General features: G+C 42.9%; 1 protein-coding gene across 1 annotated transcript in view; it reads right to left on the reverse strand.

The window, feature by feature from the left end:
* MARCHF6 (membrane associated ring-CH-type finger 6) overlaps nt 1-21,383 on the reverse strand; it is a 2,699,933-nt gene that overhangs the window by 966,947 nt on the left and 1,711,603 nt on the right. The window contains exon 22 of the mRNA XM_044064887.1: nt 1,668-1,787. Coding sequence (XP_043920822.1) covers nt 1,668-1,787 — 120 coding nt within the window. The remainder of the gene's footprint in view (nt 1-1,667; nt 1,788-21,383) is intronic.

Genomic DNA, 21,383 nt, shown 5'->3' on the forward strand with positions numbered 1-21,383 from the left:
AACTCAAATAAAGACAGTGGTAACTTCCAAACTCTGGACACTACCCAGTTCGGGTTTGTGAAAGGCAGATCATGCCTCCTGAACCTGATCGACTTCTTTGAGGCAGTCACCAAAGCTGTACACAAAGCCTATCTTGACCTCGCCAAGGCTTTCGACATCATAACCCCATTATGGAATTATAGATAAATTCACTAAACTAGGTATAAATACTTACGTTACAAGATGGGTTGCCAATTGGCTCACTGCACACTGTATAAGTTGTGGACTCCAAATCTGACTTCAAACCAGTGACAAGTGGAGTACCATAAGGTTCAGTCCTGGGAACTCTCCTGTTTGGTATCTATTTCTCTCAAGTACAGGTTAACACAGAAGGACTTTGGCTAACAAAGTTCGCAGATGACTGCAAACTAGGAGCCACAGTAGAGTCCCCACCAAATGATGTGGGCATCCTAGAGAAGGGCCTAATTGAGACAGATGCCTGGTCAGAGGCATGGCCTCAACCTCAATGCCAAAAAGTGCACCGTCATCCCCTTTGGGAAAAACTATGTACCCATGAACTACTACATAGGCGGCAGTCTACTTAACGCCGAATGTGTGATACGAGACCTTGGGACCCAGGTGGGCAGTAGTCTCTCCTTTGATAATCACATTGCCACAGTAGTCAGGAAATCCTTCTACGTGGCACACCTCACCACAAAAGGGTTCTCATCCAGGAAAAAAAAAAAGAGTTCATTGTTCCCCTCTACACAACACTCAGACCCATTATAGAGTACAACGCCCCTTTTGGAATGTACCTCACAAGACATCTGCAGCAGCTGGAAAGGCCACAGAAGTACCTCACAAAGAGGATTACTGGCCTCAAACATATGCCCTACACTGACAGTCTCAAAAAATTCCAGCTTTACTCCGTAGTACATCACCTACTCCAAGGTGATCTCTGCCTAACATATAAAGCTATGTCAAACCCAGAGCTGCTGGACATGCTGCACCTACAAAGTCCCAATCCCTCTGAGCTACACGTTCTAGGAACCTAAACCTTGTCACCACAATAAACAGGACATGCTGGAGGGATAGATTCTTGTCCCAGAGACTTCCCATACTCTGGAACAAGCTACCCATCTATGTCAAGCAAAGTCCCTCATTAGCACTCCAAGAAAAATCTTGATGAGTGGATGGGAAATAGGAAATACACCCTGGGGGGATCACTTCTGTGGCTCTGCTCGACAGGTGCACAGGAAAATAACTTTCTTGGGTGGCGTAAGCCAGGGAACCTTGTTGGCTAGGCTTACTTGGGCCCTTGGGTCAATAGCCTAGTACCTACTTATGAACACTTAATTTCAACAGTGGTCTAGGGCATCCAAAAAAAACAACGCGAATATAACAGGTCTTTTCCTACTAAAAAGTACAATGGAAAAAATAAAGCAGGCTGAACACTTGGAATGGTCAGTCTATAATGCTCCAGCAAAATTTTAGTCTATTTCAATTTGAGAAAGTATTCCATTATGCATAACTGAAGAGTATACTATTTACATAAATTCTGGAGTGAAAGGATTAATTCCCAGTGCTACAAGTAAACAAAAAAGGATGTGCATATGTGTATGTGTACACCAACACAAAGAAACACTACACCACCCATCTGCATTTTAATACAAAACTATGATACTTACAACTGAAAGAATGAACCTCCTGAGATGTCTGTAAATAGGAAGATGAATCATTTCTTGCACTGGATTAAAATCTGGATCATTCAAGTTCCTCAGAAACCACAATACACCAGGTCTCAAAACCTATAAACCAGATTGATAGACATTTTTAAACAGCACTCATCGGTATGCTGCTGTAAGCAGAACATTAAAGATAAACTTTCACCTAAGCATACATGCATATTTGCCATTACATGCGCAAAACCTTCTTCACAAGCATGTATGTATTGACATCATTAAATTAACAACTGGTCACCAAATGCGCTCACGCACACACACAAACAGTAGCATAACATTTTCTTTTGCATACTGATGGATTCCTCTCAACCTTAGTGCACAGATTCTACACAGAAATAATAATGAGGAGACGAAGTCCCAAATCAGGGACAGATGGTAAATATTGCTCTTATAAACTTAAAAAGTTGAAAGACCAACTGAGGGCTACCTGCAAGCAGATAACCCAAATGTAATGGCTGCAACAGTGAAACACGAAGAACATCCAATGCTGTCTTGGCCTGTAGGGGGTCACCAACAGGATTTTTGGTTTACCCTTACGTATTTTTAGGATGACTTTCTGAATCAGAGTTAAGGGTGGAAAGGCATAGAGAAACAAAAGAAAGTAGAAGGCGTCCACTTTCCAGGCTTGTGTATGTGGGACCTTTGTGCAAAATTTGGGCATCTGTTTGTTCTGGAAGGAGGCAAACAGATCTAGTTGTGGAATACCCCTCTGTGAAGCATCCATTCGTAAGAGGGAGCTGAAGTTCTGCTTAGAGAGTCTACCATGACATTTTCTGTAGAGGGAATGTACACTGCTACTAAATGGATGTTGAGGGTCGTTGCTAGAGTCCAGATTTGGATAGCTAAGCTGCAAAGGGGACAGGATCTTGTCCCCCCTGTTTATGTACCAAATGACAGTCATATTGTCTGTGATCACCTTGAGAGTTCCTGGGATTAGGGCTGTTTTGAAAGTTTGTAGGGCTAAATGGTGTGCCCTCATTTCTTTGATATTGATGTGGTCCTTCAGTCTTAGTATGGACCATTTTCCCTGCACAGTGATCTGTTTTTGGTTGTACTGTAGTACTGCACCTCAACCTAAGTCTGATGAGTCTGTGGTGAGTTCTAGCAGGTGGGCAGGTACCTGTAATGGGACACCCTGGTTGTGGTGGATGGCAGAGATCCACCACTGGAGTTCTCTCTTCAAACACTGGAGTAGTGGAAGAGGAGAGTTCAGGGGATGGGAGTGTTGGCTCCATAAGTTCAAGATCCACTGGATCTTTCTCATTGAGAGTCTTGCTAGGGGCAGCATGATTATTAGGGATGCCATGTGTCCTAGCATCTTTAGGAATTCCCGCGCTGGCAATGAAGTGAGATTGGTGAGTTTGTTAAGGTATATGCCAAGACCCAAATTTCTTTGTTCTGTAATGAAGGCTTTCAATAGGTCTGTTCTGATTCTGCATCCCAAGAAAACCCATATCTTGTGTGGGTTGCAGATGAGATTTTTCCTTGTTTATGGTGAACCCCAGGTGGGTCTGGGTGCAGATCACCTGTCTTAGGTGCTCTTGGAGGACCTGGCAGTCTTGAGATACAATCAGGTCTAGGTATATTTATTTGTATACCCTGTGTTCTGCAGTGAGCTATGAAAGGTGGTAGACACTTTGTGAACACTCGAGGGGCTGTGGAGAGCCCAAAGGGCAAGACAGAGAATTGAAAATGCCAGGAACCTACTGCAAAGTGGAGGAATTTCCTGTAATCTGGGTGAATAGGTATGTGGAGGTAGGCATCTTTTAAACCCAGGGCCATGAAGGCCTGAGTGGGAATGAGTGGTAGGAGCAAAGGTAAGGTGATCATTTTGAAGCTGCACACCTTGAGAAACAGGTTTAGGAAAGATAGATCCAGAATTGGTCTCCAAGGACCATCTTTCCTTGGAACCAAAAAAATTCTTGAAAAAAACCCTTTGTTTCTTTGGGTGGGTGCTATTTGTTTTATGGTGCCCTGGGCCAGTAGTTGTTGAATGATAGTGGGGAAGAGGTGGCCTTGGTTTGCTGGAGGTTGAGGAATTCCCTGGAAGGTGGGTAACATCCACCAAGTCATAAAGTAACCCCTCTGAATGATGGATAGTACCCATCTTTCTGTTGTAACCTTCTGACAGGAGGGTAGGGAGAGGGTGAGGTGAAGGGACAATGGGGGTGTTTTGATTTAGTAATGGTAACTCACAGAGGAGGTGGTCTGGTTTGATCAGACTGGCTCCAAAAGGAGGTAGTGGAAGGGGTGGAGTCAAACCTGGGGGCAGAGGTTTTCCTTGGCTGTCTGCGTCCCTTTGTCTGAAGAGCTGTGTGGGAGGATTGCCTCCTGACAAAGGAAGTTCTCAGAGGAAAACTTCTGTGGTATCTGGGTATGGGAGATACCAGCAAGTGTTTTGCAGTTCTTTTCCCTCTCTTGAAGGGATTTAAGTTGTTCAGCTGAGACCTGGCCAAATAGGGCTTTATTGTCCAAGGGGGCATCAATAAGTTTTGTTTGTACCTCTAGGGGTAGTGTCTGAAGTCTCAGCCAGGAGCATCACCTTAGTACTGAGCCAAATGCAGCTAATTTGGATGATGCTTCCACAGCATCGTAGCTGCATTTGGACTGCCTAGTTACTTGGGATGTTGAGAGTAGGTTAAGCTGAGTTTTAATATTGGTTTCAGGGGCCTCCAAGAGTAGGGTGGAAGCCCTGGCAACTGTGTCTAGGACATACTTAGCCAAGTGGGTTTGCTAGTTCAAGGCTCTTATAGCAAGAGTAGAGGAGGTATATGCACACCTTCTTCCCCTAGTCTATCCATAAATTTACTGTCTTTATCAGTAGGAAAGAAGGCAGTAAAAGGTAATTGCCTGGGTATCTTATCTGCAGACACTGCAATAACAGCAGGGTCTGCTGGTGGGTTTCTAGAAAGGAACAGTGTCCTGTGGGGCCTTACAAAAATGGTTAGGACTTTTAGACGCTGGTGGTTGAGAATCTGGTGTCTGAGAAGTGGCTAAGGCGGCATCCTGGAAGACCGGGAGCAAAGGGGGCACAGCTGAAGGGGATGGTTGTTCCATCTGAAGCAGGTCAAAATATCTTATCTTACTATCTGAGACCTCTGAGTCCTGCCATTTAAAATGTTCCCTCATGAGGGAGATGGTATTACCAAAGGTGGAGTCTTCCCCAGGGGACTCTGAGGTGATGGAATACTCTTTGAAAAAACGCCTGATTTAAGTCAAAAATCAGGGAGACCAACCCCATCTGAAGCTAAAGTGCCAATTGTGACAAATACATTCACATAACATACATGAATGTTAACAAAACTTTTACACATCCCATATATCCCTTTTCATAGGGGGCCGGCATTAGGTACCCGCTTCAGCCATTACTAACGGAAGGTTCCGCCAACACTTCAACAGTCCACCATATTTGGTAATAGCGTTAAGGGATGTGTTCCTTGTGGACATTGCTCCGCTTGCCCCTACACATTCAAAACTCAGACATTTACTAGTTCCAACACCCTCAAGGTTTATGACATTTTATGTTTTGGAAATTGCAGCAGTGAATGGATTGTGTATCTGGCTACCTGTTCGGCGTTTTATGTTGGACAAACGTCTAGAACACTGAGGCACTGAATTCCCGAGCACCTCATTGAGATTAGCAACAGGAAAGCCACTAATGCTTTATTTAAACACACCTTGACACATCAGACAGCTAGATTCACATTTTCTGTGATTGACATGGTCCAGGGTTCTAAGTTTTCCAAAGTTGGTTGGCACACTATACTAAACAGTAAGGAATCAAGTTGGATTATCAGGCTAGGGGGTTTGCTTAAACCTGGTCTGAATAAATTGTCATAATGATATATTCAACCAATAATTTTTGTGAATGCTAATGATGCCATGTATTTAAGGACTGGGTATTTGTTTTAATGCATTGAAGAAGGATGATGCCAAAACCGGTTTGCTTTGTGGTCTCTTACGCCACCTGTGTTCTGAGAGACTGCCTTACAGATTATCTGCAAATATACAGAGCTGAGTATATATTTTTTTGGTTATAGAGTTTAATTGTTGCTTAGATCTCTGTTGAAACTGTTGTTGCACTGTTCTGAGAGACTTATTGGCAAATATACAGAGATGAGAATATTTTTTTTTTGGTTTTAAAGTTTGTACCGTTAGTTGTTGCTTAGATCTCTGTTGAAACTGTTTCATCCCATCCACCCTAGATCTCTGTTGAAACTGTTATCTCACTGTTCTGAGAGACTGATCGGCAAATATACAGAGCTGAGAATTTTTTTTTTGGTTTTAAAGTTTGTACTGTTAGTTGTTGCTTAGATTTCTGTTGAAACTGTTTTGTCCCACCCACCTTCCCTATTTTTGGCTTGTAGTTTAAATTTGGTGGCTTTTGCAGTTGCCCGCCCCACTGTAGATTCGATCTGGGACACTCCCCCAGTCCCATCTCTTTACCACATTCTACCTAATAAACTCTTTCTGCACTTGCTTTTAGTCCTTTTTAATTTAATTACATTTTTTAAACAGTGTTTGGTCTAATATTGCTGCATACTCATGTGCTAGCTTGCACTGCATGTGAATTGTTTTTACTACTGTTTTTGCTACTTTTCTGTTAAAAAAAAATGTATGCCTGTTTTCCTACCTTTCTTGTAACTAGTGTTCCAGATACAGACTTGCTGTATCCAGGACTGTATGTAAGCTTCCAAGCCCCCTCAAGCCTTTCTCTGTTGGAGGGAAGCCTTCTAGCTTATCAATGGGAGTGGTAAGCAGTAGGTAACCGGTCTACCACATAAGGAGTGGTTCTGGCCCAGAAATTGTAGTTATTGGCCGTTTGGGCAATCTTCCATCTCTCTCAACTTTCTGATTTGAAAGCCTGCATTTGCACTTGTTTCTGTCCTGTAACTCATCTAGTACAGATGCAGATTCTTAGTTTTAGCACTTAAATTTGCTTATTCATGCTCAGCACTTGTTCAGAACTTGTAAGCACTAAATAAGCTCCTAATTACTATAGCACTCAATCTTCATTACCTAGAGGAAAACAGTTTTTGTACTTACTTTTTTCACTTGCTTAGAGAAAAACAGATCTTGTACTCATTTTTCCTCACTTATCGACAGGAAAATCGTTTTTTATTCAGGCATGTCCAAGGGTCAGCTCCCAGTGTTCTCTCCTGTGTATCTGATGAATCTAGGCATCTTGAGGCAATGTAGAAATTGCCTCATGCACACAGACAACCCTCTCCTCCTACCACCCAACACTCCAACCTGTGAGAGATACACTTATCTAGATAAACTAGAGGTAAAGCTCTCTCCAACCAAGACTGAACTTGACAGTCATGAGGAGAAGGTAAACATTTGCACCAAACCACACTCATCATAGTCTCACTAAATCTACAGCACCAAAATCCACACATAGTAACACACAAACATTCGTGGAGGCTCTCAATAATCTAAGCCGCAGAATCCTCCAAAGCAGAAACACAGCAAGCAGCCTCCATCCCCCAACACAACCCAAATGACACATAGCCCACAGACTCAGTGTGCCACACAACCACAGCCAATAAGGCATAACAACATACCCAACACACTAGTCATAGGTGACTCTATAGTCAGGCACACTGATGTCCCACTCACCAAGCTAAACAAGGAGAAGGTTACTGTCAGCTGCCTGTCAGGTGCCAGGATCCGCCACATAACCCACGCACTCAGGTTACTCCACAACAAGTACAAATTTGATTCTGTAATTTTCCATGTTGGTGTGAATGACCTGAGACGTACCTCCATGGACTACATGGAGACATGGAAGAGCTCTCCGATCTTGTAGCCCAGGTAGATATGACCCTAGCCCTGAGTAGCATTCTGCCATCGCCCAGAATGATACCACAGTACAAGGACAAAATGATTGACTTCAACAGTTGGCTAAGCTTCTGGTGTCATTCTAAGGGGATCCAGTATCTGTCTGCTTGGGATGACATGGTCGACAGACCACAATGCTTTGCCACAGATGGCCTGCACCTGTTGCCCCTGGGATTTCGGATACTCTTGCTGCCCCTATAGTGCCTTTTTTAGGCAGGGTTCAAATAAATTCAACACCATAACAAGAACAGGCAAGCAAAAACTGAGGGTAATGCTACTCAATGCTAGAAGTCTAAATCTCAAAATGCACTCACTCGAGGCGCTCCTTAAAATGGAGAACATCGATATTTGTGCAGTGACTGAGACCTGGTTCAAGGCTCAAGAGATCACCACTGCACTACCAGGCTATAAATCATACCACACTTTTCGGCCATGTAACCTGGACCGAACATCAAAGGCGGAGGTGTGTCCATATTCATTAAGGATATCCACACCTCCAGGCTAGTTGCTCAGCATAATGCATCCGAGATTATCCAAGTGCAACTAACTCTGGGCAAAACTGCAATCCAAATTGTAGCTTGCTACAGATCCCCCACCATGCCCCAGGATTCCCACTCCTCGTTTCTTGATGTACTGGAAAATATTAGGGTTCAACCAAACACTTTAATAATGGGCGACTTCAACTACCCCACCATTAATTGGGAAAACTACTCGTGTACTAACTCCTTAGCTCAACGCTTTCTGGAATTCATAAACTCCAATGCCCTAGATAAACTTATCCACACCCCCACCAGGGGCAACAACATCCTAGACCTAGTCATTACCAACATGAGTGACCGGTGTTCCACACCTGAAGTCAACTCCTCATTGGTCCGATCCGAACATAAGCTTATCACCTTTGATATCCACATCCCACCCCCCATTAAGGAAACCACAGTAAAAAATTTCTCCAAAGCCAACTTCATGCTTCTTAAGACAGAAGTGGTTAACTTCATGACACCCATGCAGATGGACAATACAGTTACAACTGCTGAATCCTACACAAATGCACTCTATAAGCACTTACACAAGTGCATGGATCATGCTACCCCAAACAGAACCGAGACGCTATCCTCCAAAGAAAGGAAGCCAATCTGGTGGTCCTCTGCCATAAGCAAACTGTACAACAGAAGTTAGAAACTGTTGCAAAACAGTGTAAAATCCCATGAGTGGAAGAGCTCCCTGGTCAACCTCAGTAAGAAGCTGAGATCCCTTACAAGATCCTCCAAAGCTAGCTATGAAAACAAAATCACCACTAAATCCAAGGGCAGCCACAAAGCATTCTATAGCTAGGTCAAGAATCTAGATGGCAACACCCAGATCTGCTCTGAGTTACAGCACAAAGGCATGAAAATTACAGAACCAACTTTTATTGCCAACATCTTGGCAGATAGGTTCAGTGCTAACTTTACCCCCCTCTCACCCCCTAAAGGGCCCATATCTATACAGGAAGAATGCAGAGTCCCTGTAATCACAACTACGCAGGTAAAAGCTGCACTCTCTAAAGCCAAAAACACAGCATCAATGGGACCAGACAACATCCTAGGCTGCGTTTTACATGAACTTCAGAACAAACTGGCTCCCCACTTAAGCACCATATTTAATAATAGCCTTGAATCAGGCTTTGTGCCCACTGAATGGTGCACAGCAACAGTTATCCCACTCCACAAAGGGGGAGCCACCACTGATCCCAGGAACTATCGACCAATTAGCCTGACGAGCCTGGTCTGCAAGGCCATGGAACGTATCATCATGGAACTCAAACAAAGATGTTGGTAACCTCCAAACTCTGGATCCCATCCAGTTCGGGTTTGTGAAAGGCAGATCATGCCTCCTGAACCTGATCGACTTCTTTGAGGCAGTCACCAAAGCCGTGGAGGAGGGTAAGGTGGTTCACACAGCCTATCTTGACCTCACCAAGGCTTTCGACACCATCCCCCATTCTGGGATTATAGCTAAACTCAATAAACTAGGTATAAATCCCTATGTCACAAGATGGGATGCCAACTGGCTCACTGACAGAACCCACACTGTAAAGGTTGCAAACTCCAAATCTGACCTCAAAGCAGTGACAAGTGGAGTACCACAGGGTTCCGTCCTAGGACCTTTCCCATTTGGTATCTACTTCTTTGAAGTACAGGCTAACACAGAAGGCCCTGGCTAACAAAGTTCGCAGATGACTGCAAACTAGGAGCTATAGTCAAGTCCCCAAATTATGTGGACATCCTACAGAAGGGCCTCACTGAGACAGATGCCTGGTGTCAGAGCCATGGCATCAAGCTCAATGCCAAAAAGTGCAGTGTCATCCTCTTTGGTAAAAACTCTGTACCCATGAACTACCACATAGGCAGCAATCTACTTAACAATGAATGCGTGATGAGACCTTGGGCCCAGGTGGACAGTAGTCTCTCATTTGATAGTCACATCGCCACAGTAGTCAGGAAGTCCTTCTATGTGGCACACCTCATCATAAAAGGGTTTTCATCCAGGAAAAGAGAGGTCACTGTTCCCCCTCTACTCGTCACTCAGACCCATTATAGAGTACAATGCCCCTTTTGGAATGTACCTCACAAGACATCTGCAGCAGCTGGAAAGGCCACAAAAGTACCTCACAAAGAGGATTACTGGCCTCAAACAAATGCCCTACACTGACCACCTCAAAAAACTCCAGCTTTACTCCGTAGCATATCGCCTACTCCGAGGTGATCTCTGCCTAATATATAAAGCTATGTCAAACCCAGAGCTGTTGGACATGCTACACCTAAAGAAATCCCAATCCCTCGAACTACATGCTCTAGGGACATAAACCTTGTCACCACAATAAACAGGACACGCTGGAGGAATAGATTCCTGTCCCACAGACTTCCTATACTCTGGAACAAGCTACCCATCTATGTCAAGCAAAGTTCTTCATTAGCACGCTTCAAGAAAAATCTTGATGAGTGGATGGGAAATAGGAAATACACCCCAGGGATCACTTTTGTCTCTCTGCTGGACAGTGGCACAGGAAAATAACTTTCCTGGGTGGCGTAAGCTATAGAACCTTGCTGGCCAGGCTTACACAGGCCCTTGGGCCAATAGCCTAGTAACTACCTATGAACCTATAAATAAGTTTATAATTTTCATCCATTGTGCTGGACTTTTTTGTGGTTTACCTACTGCCTGGATGGTTTAGTCCATGCACATCCGTATGTGCAGGTGTACGTGTGTTGGATTACTTGGTTTTTCCCACTGTTGGAGACTGCAGTGAATAGAACTCGGTGGCTGAAAAAGATTCTGTCTCATTAACTTTGGATTATTATATTTTTTGTGCCAACATTTGTGTGGGTAACATTTATTCTCTGGACATACATCTATCTGCTATTGCCAGGTTTGGTGTTTTTTAATCCAATTCATTTTTTTAATTCTGAGACATTCGCTTTCACTTGGGGCTGCGTGCTTTATTTCCAACTACACCATCATCTGTATGCCTACATTGGAATGAGCTGAATGGTGGAACAATTAGCTATTTGGGATATTTTTTTGAAAGTGTTTGACTTTATTCAAAAGATGAAAGGATGCTGAGCATGTTGTGGGCTTTTAGTGGCTATTTCACTGATGCAGGGCATGTACGTATAATTTTGGTACATTTGGGCTGGGTGAACCGTTCCTACATGGCGCCATTTTTTCTGTAAAAATATAAAGTCTGTTATAAAGAATGTTGGATTACAACTAATTTAGATAATTTTGGAGACCTGTGGTGTGTGTTTTTTTTCCCCTCAAAGAATTTGGCTGATTGACTTACATCCCTACATGTGGGCGTTGATGTTTGGCATCACTTGGTTCTTTTGATTGTGGATTTAAGGGGTTGAACTCTATTTATGGGCAAACAAATATTTGTTCCATTATTGCTGCAGCCTTTTATATGTGCTTAAGTCTACATTGGTTAAATATTAACCTTTTGGATATTAGGGTCAAAAAGATTTAGGTTGGTGTTTTTCATCAGTTGTGGATTGAGCCGAACGGCGGATCAGAAGACTGCTGGGGACATTATTCAATATCGGTTCTTTAACTTCTTAAAGGAACGGATTTTGAAGTACATTGGTTGTGTATTGGGCAACATAAGACACGGATGTTTTTGAAAGAACTGTGGGTGAGTTATAGTTACTCATACGGCGCCATTTTCTATGTTGAGCCGAAGGGCGGTTTGACATTGGATTTATGTTTTCAGTCACTAGTGATTTGTGCATTGGTTATTGAACAAAGGAGTGGTATTTTTTGACTTTTTAAGCTAAAGGTAATTAGTATTATTTCAATAAGTGTACGGAGGCGAGTCAAATGGCAGAATCGTACAGAATTCTGCTCCTTTGTTAATTCGAGCATGACTATTTTGAACTGCCATTTTGAAAGAACTAGGACGTTTAATAAATTTTTCAGTTATATTTTTTGGGGCAAACTTATTGTTTAGGTGGCTGCCCATATTTATGGCGAATTGTGTTTTTTGGGGTCTGAATTGGGGATTAGTGTCAATGTGTTCGGTGAAATTGTTTCATAACATCATTTTTTATATCTTTACATGTGCATGACGAACTTATACATCTTATGTACCTTGTGTATCAAAAGGGATATATATGGGATGTGTAAAAGTGTTGTCAACATTCATGTATGTTGTGTGAATGTATTTGTCACAATTGGCACCTTAGCCTTATATGGGGTTAGTATCCCCGATTTTTGACTCAATACATGACGTACTTATAAGTCTTCTGTACCTTATGTATGAAAAGGGATATATGATGTGTGTAAAAGTTATGTTAACATTCATGTATGTTATGTGAATGTATTTGTCACAACTGGCACTTCAACCTCAGATGGGGTTAGTCTCCCTGATTTTTGACTTAATGCAGATGTTTTTTCAAATGTCTGGTTAAGTTGTTGTGTTCTATTTCTATATATATGTAAACAAATTGCACTGTGGCTTTATATTTCGTCCAGGTTTTGAGGGGCTTGGATCAGCTTTCATTATCGATCGCTGGCTATCTAAAGGTATTCCTTGGGTTACTTTATTCACGGGGATGGTTACAACCACCAATTTTTTAGACTCTAGCTGTCTTTGACTTGAACCATTTTTTATACTGGTTTATTACCCCAACAGTTTGTTTTGCTTGGATGTATGGTTCATTGCATGTACCTTAGGGGCCCCTATTGGCTCCCTTTTGTAATCAGTCTTTTGGTGGTTCTTTTCACTAAATGTTACTATTGTGGTTACAATTTTATACATAATTTTTTACATAAATCTCCTACAATATATGTATGTGTTGCACCCATAATTCATCTGTTTCTGCTAATATTATGCTTACAGATGTTTGCCTATAACTGCATTTTGGGCGTTAGATACAAAGATTATTTTTGACACACTTTTTCTTAGGAGAAAAGTACAGTTTTGTACCTACCATTAATGTAGATGTTCGAAGATCCACATTGCTGCAGTCATAACCTGTGGGTAGTCCGCTGTCCTCGGTCGGCCCGAATACCAAAGTATTAGGCTGGCGTCGGTCATGGGCGCTTAGATCTGACGTCAGTGCGCCATGGTATTAAAGCGCATGACCGACGTCATATCCTCAGTCTTTTCTTGCCCCAGATGTCAGAAGGCCCTAAAAAGAAAGGCCACAGCCAAAAATAGAAAAAACCTCCAAAACCCATGTATAAACAACCTCTACCACCCAAACCATACAACCACTCCAAACTACAGAGGGGAAGGAGGGAGGGTAAATTGGACTGCAGCAATGTGGATCTTCGAACATCTACATTTATGGTAGGTACAAAACTGTACTATGTTCTTCATCTCACATTGCTGCAGTCATAATCTGTGGGTAGAATCCCAAAGCAAAGGTAAAGGGTGGCTGGCAAAATCATAAAGCATTGGGAGCTGCTAACATGCCCTGTAAGACTGCAGTGGCAAATCCAGCCCTAGATTTGGAATAAAGAGGGAGATGGTAATGTTTAGAAAGTGTGCACTGAACTCCAAGTAGCTGCTTCCAAAATATCTTTAGTAGCTACACCCCTTAAAAAAGCAGTAGAAGTGGCAGTAGCCCTAGTGGAATGTGGTCTGATTCCAGCCGGAATCTCCTTACCATGATGAGAATAACAAAAAACAATACAATGGCCAATCCACTTAGAAATAGTTTGTTTTGAAACAGGTTTCCCCTGAGAGGCCAAAGCAAAAGAAACAAATAACTGTTGAGACTGTCTGAACCTTTTAGTCCTGCTCAAATAATAACGCAACTGCCTGTGAATACCCAAAGTGTGCAAAATTTTTTCCCCTTTATTTTGGGGATCAGCATAAAAAGTAGGCAAATGAATAGATTGGTTCAAGGCCACATTTGAAACCACTTTAGGCATAAAAGTAGGGTTAGTACGTAGGGATACCCTATCCTTATGAAAAATCAGGAAGGGTTCAACTGCCATTAGAGCCTGCAATTCAGATACCCTTCTAGCAGACGTAATGGCCAACAAAAAGGCAGTCTTCCAAGACAAAAACTTTAACTCAGACGTAGCTGCAGGTTCAAAAGGAGGTAAAGTAAGTTTTTCCAACACAAAATTGAGATCCCAGGAAGGAGTAGGAGCTCTACGCGGGGGTCTTATGTTCTTTGCCCCTCTAAGGAATTGCTTAAACAAAGGATGAGAGAATAATGGTGGGTCACAGTCATAGTGAGCAGAAATGGCTGCAGCATGAACTTTGACAGAGGAGAAAGACAAACCCTTGTCTAATAATTCCGTAAGATATTGAAGAGAAACACTCAAATCAGGCCTGGAAACATCAAAGCTCTTTGCTTTGCTCCAAATAAAAAATCTCCTCCATTTATCAGCATAAACTTTCCTTGTACTAGGCCTTCTGGCCTCCAAAATAACATTTAAAACTTGTTGAGGAAGCTGCGACCCTCCAGGTTCTAGAACAGAATATGCCAGGCTGTTAGATGCAGGGACTGAATCCTGACATTGAGGAAATGATTGCCTGCCTGAGACAAAAGGTGAGGAATTGAAGGCAAAGGCCAAGGAGGCTCCCGTACTAAACTCCTCAGCAGAGGGTACCAGTGCTGTCGAGGCCAATCTGGAGCTATTAGAATCATGGAGGGCTTGTCTTGTCTGACCTTCAAGAGCACCTTGGGAAGGAGAGGCAGAGGAGGAAAGGCATAGACGTGAAGATTGCTCCAACTGAATGATAGAGCATCCACTTTCCAAGCTGTTGGATGAAACATCTTTGTGCAAAACTTTGGCAACTGGAAATTTAGTGGAGAAGCGAACAGATCTATGTCTGGAGTCCCCCATATCACTGTCAACTGTCGAAACACATGAGGATCCAATTTCCACTCGTGGGGATCCACCATCTGTCTGCTCAAAACATCTGCTAAGGAGTTCTGTGCTCCTGGCAGAAACCTTGCCTGAAGAGTGAGGTGCAAACTGAGAGCAGTCTCCCACAAAATCATAGCTTGCCTGCAAAGAGGGTACGAATGGGTTCCCCCTTGCTTGTTGATGTACCACATGACAGTCGTGTTGTCTGTTTGAATCAACACTTGTCCTGGGTGAAGTAGATCCTTGAAAGCCATCAATGCAAATTGGACTGCTAACATCTCCTTCAAGTTGATATGTAAATGTTGAAGTCTGGCAGGCCACGTGTCTTGAACCCATTTTCCATTGAGGTGAGCTCCCCAAGCCTTGTCCGAGGCATCTGTCGTTAAGATCTGACTCGCCTCTGGTCGGGTCACAGAGAGTCCCTTGTTTAGGTGACATTCCTGAGCCCACCACAAAAATTCCTTTTGAATGCAAGGTGTTATCCGAATGACAGTGTCCAGATCGTGGCAGTGTTGCGTCCATACATTTTTGAGATACCATTGTAGCTTCCTCGTATGCAGTTTGGCATTGGGAAGCATCAGAATACAAGATGCCATGAACCCCAAGGCTTGAAGGACTGTCCTTGCAGTCAGCCTGGACCGTAGAGACAATTGTTGGAAGTAAAGTGTAAGGTTTCTTTGTTTGTCCAGGGTCAAAAAAGCCATCTGGGAAGCTGTATTCAGTCTCACATCCAGAAAGCACATTTCCTGAGAGGGTACTAGACTGGACTTTGTTTCGTTCACAGAATACCCTAGGCACCTTAACACTGCCATAACATACTGTAGATGGTGAAGTAGCTTGTTTTTGTCTTGAGCAAGAATCAGGCAATCGTCCAAATAAGGATAAATTTGTATTCCTCTTAACCTTAAGAAGGCTATTACTGGAGCCAGAACCTTTGTAAACACCCTGGGTGCAGTAGATAAGCCAAAGGGCAATGCAGAGAACTGATAATGTAAAGTCCCAGCCCGAAAACGCAGGAATCTCCTGCAACTGGGCCTGATAGGAACATGAAGATAAGCCTCTTTGAGATCCAGAGTTACCATCCAGTGATCTTTGCCCAACAGAGGCAGAAGTTGTTGCAACGTCAACATTTTGAATTTTGGAATGTCCAGGTATGTGTTGAGGATAGATAAATCCAAAATTGGCCTCCAAGTGTTTCCTTTCTTTGGTACAAGAAACAGGCGAGAATAAAATCCTAGACCCACTTCGGACGGAGGGACCTGCTGAATAGCCCCCATTTGAAGAAGTAAAGAAATCTGTTTGCGAGCCTCTACCCTTTGCTGAGGAGGAACGTCTGGCATGCCTTTGAAAGGAGGCAATGTGTGGAAATAAAACTTGTAGCCTCAGTCTATAATGTCCAACACCCATTTTTCCTGGGTGACAAAGCCAGTTTTGCTTGAAGAGTGCCAACTTTCCTCCCAAAGGAGCTGCCAGACAGGAAGGATCTGGCAGCTGAAGATGCAGGTCATTGGGCCTGTTTACGAAAGGACTGGCCCCTGCCCTCACCTGTAGATTGTGCAGGGGAACTCCACGTTCTAGGCCTGAAAGAATCCTGAGCTCTGCCCCTACCACGTCTAGATCTACCCCTAGACTGTAAATCAGAAGAAGGATAAGCCCATCCCTTAGTAGGCCAATTCCTGCTAAACTTAGGGGGCTGCACCTGCAAAAAGTCTTTAACAGTCTGCATAGACGTAGCCTTGTCATCCATTTTCTTTAAGACAGACTCCACAGGAGTACCAAACAAAACTTCAGACTGCAAAGGAGCATCCAAAATTCTAGCTTTAACATGCTCTGACAAGTTCTGATCCTTAAGCCAGGCGTGCCTGCGAATAACTGATCCAGTGGCAGCCACCCTGGAAGAAGCCTGTAAAGCATCGAAACCACACTGCAAAGAATGCTTACCCACCTGATCAGAGGCATGAACCAAATCCTGTAATTCCTTACACTCTATGCCCTCTGCCAAAGCATCTACCTTAGATTTTAACTGAGTAAGGAGAAAATTCTGGTACTTCAACATATGAAACTGGCAATTCAAAGCCCTCATTGCTAGAGTGGAAGAGGTATACACTTTTTTACCCCACCTATCCAAAGCTACAGAATCTTTATCCATAGGAACTGGATTCTTTACAACAGAAGCCCTGACACCCTTAGGTCCCTGGCTAATAGTTTCTGGGTCAGCCCTAGGGCTCTTATACAGATATTTATGAGCCTCTGGCACTCTGTAATACCTATCTGGCTTAACAGGCGCAGGAGGCAAAGAGTCTGGATTAAGAGAAGCCTCAGAGAAAACATCCTGAACAACATCCAAAACAGGAGGTATAGCCAAAGGCCGATGTTGTGGTAAAACAAAATTCCCTAAGCCTCTTTCGGAATCTGAGAAATCCTGACCTTCCCATTTAAAATGCTCCCTCATAGAATGCAGGGTTTCTGAAAAAGAAAAATCCTCTGGAGGAGAAGCAGAAGGACTGGAATCCTCTGCATCTGAATCAGAATAAGGAGGAAAATCCTGAATGTCTTCAGCCGAAGACTCTGAGTAATCTGAAGCCTGTTCCAAACTTTCCACCTCTGGCTCCACCCTAGGCCTCTTATCTGGAGGGGGCATAGAACCCCTGATTAAGGAAATCAAATCTTCTGCCATTTTAAGCATGTGTTTTTTAGGCACAGAACCTGCAGAACTAGGACTGACACCTGAGGAAGGCAAACCAGGCCTGACCTTGGAAGATACCTTAGAGACAGAAGGAGAAGGCCTAACCACCTTAGGCAAAGAAGGGAGTACAGCAAACTGAGAGGCCCCCTCAGCCTGACCTGACTCCTGAGAGGCCACATCTTGCAAAATTAACGGCTCCCCCTGAGACTCAACTGAAACCTCGGCTGGATCTACAGATTCCACCATAGTTTCTAAAGAACCGGCGTCCGGAACGGACGACTCATCCTGCTTGGACCTTAACGATTTTTCCTTGCGCTTCTTAGCGGAAGCGGGCGTCGGAGGATCCGACGGCATATTGTAATTACACCGCTTACCGAAGACAAGCCTAGCGCAGTCTAACCTACGTTTAATGGTGCGCTTATTAAATCTAGCACAGAAGCGACACCCGACTACGTCGTGCTCAGGCCCCAAACAAGGAATAGAGAGAGAGTGGTAATCCCTATGCGGTATCTGTTTCCCACAAGAAATACAATTATTCACTTTTTCTGACATCCGGAAATAACTGAGGCAAGAAAAAACAAAAATATTCCCCAACGGGGTACTTAGCCCAACTTGGTTTCGGTCTGAAACTCAGAATACGAAAATTTCAGAACGCCGAACAGCACTTGCAAACGCTGCTTCTGCTTCGGACCATGTGGCAAAAAAGACTGAGGATATGACGTCAGTCATGCGCTTTAATACCATGGTGCACTGACGTCAGATCTAAGCGCCCATGACCGACGCCAGCCTAATACTTTGGTATTCGGGCCGACCGAGGACAGCGGACTACCCACAGGTTATGACTGCAGCAATGTGAGATGAAGAACATCCAGTGTTATGTGTATGGTCGAGAACTATATTTTTTTACCAAACTTTCAGTGGTCTCTTTCTTGGTTATATTTATGTGGGTTGCTGGATATCATGACCATTTTGGCTAGAGGAGTTATCAACATTTAAGCTTTATTGTATAAATGTCAGATTTAGGTTAGATGTGTATGTGTAGTTATTGATATTCAGTGGGCCACTATTTGTTAATATTGAGGTCTGCTTATTCAGGCACAATTTTCTGGTATAAAGGGGTTATATACGCGGTTTCAACCAAGTGTTTTTGTGCACTGAAGATGGATTTTTCTAAACTTCGACAAGGTCTAGCAGCAGACCGAGATGATCAGTTAGCATTTGGACTTGGACCCAACAATAAGGAAGGGGATGCTTCGGGGGGTTTGAATCCAGAGGACATTGTGCCAGTATGTTCTTGAAGTTGACCAAGAGCATGAAATCCCTGAGGACTAAAGTCTGACATTTGAGGCTGTTTAAGGCCTACACGGTCATAGGGATATCTCCCCGTGGACTCGGTGTCAGGATCCAACCATGGGTCACAGTTTGATGGATGACACCTTGTTGGATGAATGGGCTCAGGCCCAACATGAGGCCTCAATGACGTTCGTTGAAACTCTTACCCCCACTATGAAAGGACCATTGATAAATTTGGTGTTAAAGTACAGTCCAGTTATGCGGAGATTAAACAGTTTGAGGGGGAATCTAAGCATTTCAACCAACTAGTCAAGGACCTGTTGGTCCTTGAACAACTGAAAAATATGAAGTTACATAAGTTCAACAGAGATGTGATGGATTATAAAAAGGGAAAACCTTTTGGCATTCAACAGAAAAATGTTAGGTTTGCGGAGTCTGATAGAAAGTAATTTGGGCCAAACAGGAAAAGACAATGTTTTATATTAAAAAAGGGTCGTAATGGACCCAGCGGCACCTCAGGGGGTGAATCTTCTTCAGCCACCGACATTTATTTCACCCCTCTTTCTGATTCTCCCATTGCGAAAAGACGTCCTAGCAATGACCCTTTAGGGGGGGTAGACGCAGGGGTTGGAGGAAACATAGGGCAAATAAATAACCTACAACAGTTGTTGGACATGATAATACCCCATTAGGTTTGGAAAATAATGTACACAATATTTCCAGCCATACTCTGTCAAAAAGTGAAATAATGTTACTTAACAGAGGACTGAATTTTGTGCCTGGCTTTTTTGTTTATGAAAATGTATTGGCTAACAATGTTTTGAATTTCTGTCATTTACTGAATTTATGACTGGTTTCTGGGATACTGAAAATACTCAAAGATCTACTGATTTTCAGTTCCACAGAAGTAATTTTGTTCCACCTATGGATAAAAATGTGGGCATTTTCAAAGATTGTGTATTAAAAGATTTACACTTTAACCAATCCCTAACACCAAATATTAATAATAATTTAAGTCTGAACAACGAGCTATGCAACAGTTGATAGCCAGACAGGATCTGGTCATTTTTACCAGCTGATAAGGGAGGGGTAATAGTAATCATGGATTGGGAAAAATACTTTGCTGAGGGGGGAGAGACAGTTGGGGGGTAGACAATTCTACATGGGTATGCCATTAGACCCGACATCACAATTCAAGAAAGAAATTGATAACTTTCTTAATTTGGCTTTGGAGGAGGTTAACAAAAAAACTGTGTACCATTTAACAGTTTCTGACCCCCAATCTCAATATCTGTATCTCCTACCCAAAATTCACAAGAATTTGTGCAATCCTCCAGGTAGACCTATAGTCTCTGGACAAGGATCATTGACTGATGATAACAAAATATTTTACAACCTCTGTTGCCCCTAGTTCATGCTAGAATTCAGGACACAACCAATTTTTTACAAATCATTGAGAACATGCAATTAGAACCTGAGTGGCTAATGTGCACTTTGGATGTGTCCTCATTATATACTAGCATTCCACATTGGGCCGGGATTGAGGCTTTGCAATTCTGGTTGGATCAGGCTAACATCTCTCCCCCTGGATTCAATATGTTTTTGGTATGTTTAACTGAAAACGTATTGAAAAAAATGTGTTTTACTTTTTTGGCAAATGTTTTTGGCAAGTTAAGGGCACAGCCATGGGGGGGCATCTTTTGCCCCCATTTATGCTTATCTATTCATGGGCTATATTGAACATCAACTTATTTATGATGTTTCACATAAGCTATTTCTTTAGGAAACTGACATCTGGCAGCACTACTTGGATGATTGCTGGATGGTGTGGAGGGAGATCTATCTTTTTTGTTGGAAATTGTTGAATACCTCAAATCAGAATAAATGGGGTATTCAATTCACTTTAAATTCCAATAGAGAATCTATCACTTTTTTAGATGTGAAGATCATTAGGAATTTTGACCACACCCTCCAAATGGAGGTGTTTAGAAAATATCCCCAGTTTAATACATCATTGCATGCTGGCAGTCATCAACCCCCCCCCCCCCCAACATCATCTCCAATATACCCAAGTCGCAATTTCTGAGGATGCGCCGCATTTGTTCTACTCAGGAGACCCATGCCAGGTTTGAACAGCATCTGCATAACTGGTTTATCCAGAAGGGATATATTTGTCAGGCTAGGGATCAGGTTAGACAACAATCTAGAGTGGAGCTATTGCAGTATAAAAAATATGATATCGACAGGGATGCACAACAACCCATATGACTGGTAATCACATTTGATAGGAATTTCCAAACCTTTAAGAGGATTATCAACCAACATTGGGATATCCTAAAGGCCAATGCCAAACTTAATGACATATTGCCCTCCACTTGTTCTTTTTCTTTTCGTAGGGGGCCAACGTTAGGTTATTTATTTATTCCAGTTTGATGACTGGGGAGGTCCACTGGGCTCGGGGAGCCCATTTT

The sequence above is a fragment of the Protopterus annectens genome, chromosome 3.part0 (genome assembly GCF_019279795.1).
Source record: "Protopterus annectens isolate FY-2018-M chromosome 3.part0, PAN1.0, whole genome shotgun sequence".
Classification (NCBI taxonomy): Eukaryota; Metazoa; Chordata; order Ceratodontiformes; family Protopteridae; genus Protopterus; species Protopterus annectens.